At 41.3% G+C, this 5,636-nt stretch overlaps 1 protein-coding gene across 1 annotated transcript in view; it reads left to right on the plus strand.

The window, feature by feature from the left end:
• Positions 1-4,369, plus strand: part of Cldn1 (claudin 1) — a 15,669-nt gene extending 11,300 nt beyond the window's left edge. The window contains exons 3-4 of the mRNA XM_038345323.1: positions 93-177; positions 1,822-4,369. Coding sequence (XP_038201251.1) covers positions 93-177; positions 1,822-1,984 — 248 coding nt within the window. The 3' untranslated portion in view covers positions 1,985-4,369. The remainder of the gene's footprint in view (positions 1-92; positions 178-1,821) is intronic.
• The last annotated feature ends 1,267 nt before the right edge of the window (positions 4,370-5,636 follow it).

The following is a 5,636-nucleotide window of genomic DNA, read 5'->3' on the forward strand; positions in this document are numbered from 1 at the left end:
CAATTCTGGTAGAATACAATTAGGTTTAATAGTCTGTGTTTTTGTGCTCAGTGTTCCGTAGTGATTAATGACTTTGGTTTGAATTTCTGTAGGTCTGGCAACTTTAGTGGCCACAGCATGGTATGGAAACAGAATTGTTCAGGAGTTCTATGACCCCATGACCCCCGTCAATGCCAGGTAAGACTAGTCATGTGTAAAAAAGTTCGTTCTCTGAAAATCAGCCCTTTTTGTCTTCAGCAGACTCCCACCAGTGTCTTAGTTTCTCAGACTTGCTTTCAAGAATTGTGTGGAAATTTATGTCAAACTTACAATTTGAATGACCTGTGAGCCGTGTTCAAATGAATTGGATAATGGCATGAACAGCCAAGACTAATGACAAAATGTACTTCAAAGAAGAAATGTTCTAAGTTGGATTCTAGCCAACAATATATCACATGTTTTTTTCTTCCCCTAATTATGAACAAAAATGCCAATGTGTTGGACATGTTCTTCTTGAAGCACATTATGTTTCTGATATCTATGATCACTTGGAACTAATATGCAGGTTCATGATTTACTGACAAAATAGGGCCATCATAGTGGTTAACAAATAATGCTTCATTCCCAATAGTTTCCACATGAAACTATGTTGTATTTTTCTAGTACGTTCCTATGCTACTTTAAAATTGTGTGTTCTGTTGCTACTATAAACTTGACTTTACAAGGGTCACCTTTCTTAATAGTTCAAGTTTTTCAAGTTCAGGCCCTGAGTCTTGGCTGTCGGGTAACAATGCTCTTTGATCGGGGACAAGGCTTATTGTCTCACTGTCTTGCCATCCATAAAGCTTAATAACTACATTCAAAGCTAGAATGTCAAGATGTAATTACTGTTTGTGAGAGCTAGGACTAGCAAATGAAAAATCCCAGTGTTTGCAGAGATAAATGTGTATCTTTTCATACAGTCACCCACAGGCAGAAGAACATAGGCTGGGCTGCAGCAGCTCTTGGAGCCTAGCCCATCCTGTAAGATTTATGATGTAGGGACAGAAACTGCTGGAGGTCAATGGGCCATCTTTTCAGCAGAGCAGTAATATTAGGAGTGCACGAGAAAGCATTTTATAAATTGCTGGGCTCTGTACACTTGTTATCCTATGATGGCACATTACCCAGAACACCCTCCAGGGAAACAAGGGAAACAATCAGCTTCAAGGGGAGAAACCATGAGCAAGATGTAAAACTGTCGGTCCAGAGCTGCACAGTGGGGCTTACATCAGGACCCAAGTCCTGTATCTTCTACATCCAGGCCTTTTCTCTGCGTGATGTCCACAGTTAGCCACAGGATCCTCATCCCAAGAATATGGACTAACGTGTCCACCTGGCCTTGTTCAATCTGGAATCAGCCATGGGATATTCAGATGTCTTTCTTTCAAAACATACATTTTTATGTTTTATTTAAACTAGGTTTTCAGATCGCTAAGCACTTGTGTTACAGAAATAATTACTATTTGAGAATAGTTGACTTTGTAAGCGATAACATAGGACTGTGGCCCAGTCTTCACTTCTCAAGTGTCTAAACATCCTTTCGAAGCCTCTTTTTCTTGGAAAGGTCTTTGGAAATATTTGTGTAATTAAACTGGTGTATTGCATGGCGTATTACTGATGTGCTGTTGCAAATTATTGCTAATTAGAGTGTAAACATTATTTCATGGATGTGTTCACAAACAACAGTGCCTGGGGGTTCATGGGAGTGTATATATATATATATTCATATATTCATTTGCTATTGATTTTCTTCTCTTGCAAATGGTCCTCACAGCAACATGATGCTGTCTTTTCTTTCAGGTATGAATTTGGCCAGGCCCTCTTCACTGGCTGGGCTGCTGCCTCCCTTTGCCTCCTGGGAGGTGCCCTACTTTCATGCTCCTGTCCCCGGAAAACAACCTCTTACCCAACACCACGGCCTTATCCCAAGCCAACACCTTCTAGTGGGAAAGACTACGTGTGACAGAGGCAAAGGGAAGAGATCCTGTCGGAACAAATACAAAATGGACATTGAAACTAATATTGACATTGAGGCCCTAAACTGTTGACTGTGGTTATGTGAATCGTGGCATAAGGAAAGGAAGCATACTTTTACATCCCAGTGGCTATGAGGGGCTTGGCTGTGCCTTACCATCTTTCCTGAGTCCAGGAAGGAAGCCTTTTGCATTTGAACTGCTGCTTCCCACTGAGTGATCACACTCAAATGGGGAAGGGTGCTCCTTTAGTGTGTATAAATATGTATATATACATATTTTCTATTAAAAATAGACAGTTTAAAAACCTCTTATTTTCCTTATACCGGTACCAGCATACTGAAAATGACTCTAGAGTATATACAATTTCATATTGACTAAATAAGCCTACTGATGCATTTTTCTTTTTCTCTGTGAACATATGTGATCAGTCCAATATCTCCCTTTTGATCAGCAGTTAGTATCTTTGCATAAGACCAAACTTCTTGTCAAATCTGACTTCCTTTTCCCATGTGTATTCTTTGCAACAACATATTTAATTTTTTTTTTTTTTAGCTCTAACAATGATTGCTTTTCCTGCCTGTTACTTGGAGGTCTGTTTCTAGCTCTCAAATCTAGTAGCGAATTTCACAGCCCACACTTGAAGCTTAAAATATGTACGAACACTTAGCGCTTCCATGTCTGGGCTGTGGCAGCAAATCTTCTGGGCAAATGCTGGTTTTCTGCGGATCTTCCCCCACTGTCCTTGCACTTTGGTCTGGAGCCGTCTTGTTTGCTTTGAAAATATTTGTTTCACTGAGTGGCTGTACTGCGAACTCTGCTGTCGAAACAGTTTTATTGATTGCATTTTTCAGGTACTTATTCTCCCTTCCAGATCCTGCAAACTATGTTCTTCTTCTGCCCTCCTCAGCTATCTGCGTTTCTCACATATAATTATCATGTGGTTTAGCTCGTCTCTGAGAGGTGTGGTCTGTTTATCTGTGCAAAGTGCTAGACTTGCAGGAGCGATAATACGGTGACAGATATGCTCTCCTCTCCGTAACTGTGAGCCATTTACAGTCTTTATACCTCTTTTCCCATCTGCCAAATTGGGATAATTACACTTAACCAGCTGGTAGAGGTAATGCGAGTATTAATTAGCTGATATGACTCTCATTCTTTGAACATGAAACATGCCTAAGTAGTGTTTTTCCTTGCTCAATTAGCAGTTTTGAAGTCACTGAGGAAAATCTACACACACGCCGTCACACTGCTCTGTATCATTTTTTTTTGTCATGAGTCTACTTCCTCCCCTTCTGTTGTGCCTGGCCTCTTGGTGCTGTTTCCCTTTGGCAAGCGCTCTTACTCTTCTAGTCTGTAGGAAAGGCCCGTCAGCAGAGCAGGATGGTGTAATAGAAAGGGTGTTGACAATGACATTTGGAGACCTGGATTTGAGTCTCGGTGCTATCACTTAATGACTGACTCGGGCAAAGGCTCTTGGCTGCCCTAAGTGTATTGCTACATCTGCACAACGGGTTCATTAACTCCTGCTGTGCCTCTGTCACAAGATTCAAGAGGGGACACATGCAAGCATGGTTTTATGCAGAGAAACATGGGGCTCTGTATTTGGTAAGGAATTTAAGTTCACTGGTTTTGTGGTGAGTCTTCAAACAACTGGAAGGAGAAAATTGTTAGTTGGGTTTCTTTCCTTCACAAGTCGCTCAAATGATGAGCTACTAAACTTCACTGGGTTAAACTGATCTTAAGTCTCTAAAACTCCTTGTTGTCTGGGTCTGTGGCCCAAGCTGGCCAAGAACTCTGTGTCACCCAAAGATCTTTGGGCATCAGCTTCCCAGCTGTTGAAATGACAGGTGTGAGCCCCATCCCCCATTACATCTTTGTTCCATCGGTCCATGACTAAGCCAATGAAATGAAGGAAACTGGCAGTGTGGACACCAAAGGGGGATGAGCTGCTCTTGGTGAACCAAGACTTGCAAAGTTGAATGGAAGCTAGACGTTCTGGGAGAGAATAAGAACACTTCATGATAAAACCAGGCAGAGGAAGCTCTACAAAAAATGGAGTCATGTAGACTTGAATCATTTTAAGTTTTATCCTATTTCTATGTGTAAAAGAAATCATACAAAGATCTTTTAACAGAATTAAGATTCCTAATGATGGGTAATGTAAATGCATACAAATAACACTTGCCAAACCACACAGAGTTCTATATTCCAAAATAATCCCATAGAAATTTGATGTCAGAACTTATCCAGTTTGGATATTTTTATACCCTGCTACCAAACCTGGAAAGAGACCAATTGATATTTGGGGATTGCAGTGGGAATTTGTACAAAACATTACTCTTTTTCAATAAATTGTTGTTTTTTAATGAAAATCAAAGTTTCATGGCTTGTTTTCTAATCACATATTTCAAAACTGTGACTGTGTGCAATATTGGGATGCATAAGATAGAATACAACTCACTACGTGTTTCTGGAAAACTGTCATTGTCCTAGGGAAATTGGGGATCTCTCTTTGGGATATTAGTCTCACTAGTAAACTAATTTAGAAACAGACTTAAAAGGAAGCTCAAGGACATTTTGTTTGTTTGTTTGTTCGCTTGCTTGCTTGTTTATTTGAAAGAAGAACAATTAACCAGACAAGCTACAAATCTTGATAGTTGCCAGGAAGAGGGAGTTAGAAAGGGTGAAAGCCCAGCCTTTAAAGGCCATCAGACAGGGTTAGTTTATAATGGAGGTCAGCAAGCAGCCACGTGGCAGAGAAGCAGCCTCATCGCAGAAAAGGATGGGGGCTTCAGAGAAAGGTGACAAGTCCCAGAGTGTTCTAGAATGACTCAGAACAGTGGTCAGACCACTTCAGCATTCTATGATGCAGGCTTTGTAAACCACTGCATAGGGGAGTAGTGACAGAGAGGGCTAAGTACTTGAGTTCGTTGAAGGGATAATTATTCCTCCCATCTCCATTGCATGCCTTTAGCTGAATCATCTTTCCTGAGGGGTGGTCTCTTGGCATGGTAACTGGTAGGCCCAACTAGATTAACTCTGAAGGGCGGAAGCAATAATGTGTAATGTTCTAATCTTTGGAGCACATCAGAATAACATATCTCCTCCCAGGGCCAGAGACAGATTCCAGTCTTTTGACCGGAAAGAAATAACTTTTCTTTAATTGGCCTCAACAGAGCCATGGCATTCATCCTTAATGGCCTCCAAGACTTTATAATGTTCCCTGGTCAAGAATCAAGACCCTACGAACATTTAGGTCATGAGTGGGTTAAAATTGACTTCCAAAGTTGTTCACCAGGAGGAACAAGTGTCTGGTCTGTAGTTTCGGTCACACCCTCACGTGCAGCCTCCAAGGAGAGGAGCTCATTTAGAAGAAGAGAGATAACAAGAACCGAGGCCAGAAACCACAGCTACTCTGGCCTCCAACCCAGAAGGCTAGAGACCATTCCTAACTCCAGACCAAGGACAAGAATCTAACTGATGCTTGCAGTGTCTCTGCCATGAACTACCGGGACTGCTTCTATCCCTTGTCCTCGTCAATATTCACCCTGGCCTGTCTTTCAAACATTGTGTTGCTCTACTCACTAAAGTATATATCTCTCCCAAATGGGCATCCTCTCTTAGATAAAGACATAGATA

The sequence above is a fragment of the Arvicola amphibius genome, chromosome 10 (assembly GCF_903992535.2).
Source record: "Arvicola amphibius chromosome 10, mArvAmp1.2, whole genome shotgun sequence".
Classification (NCBI taxonomy): Eukaryota; Metazoa; Chordata; class Mammalia; order Rodentia; family Cricetidae; genus Arvicola; species Arvicola amphibius.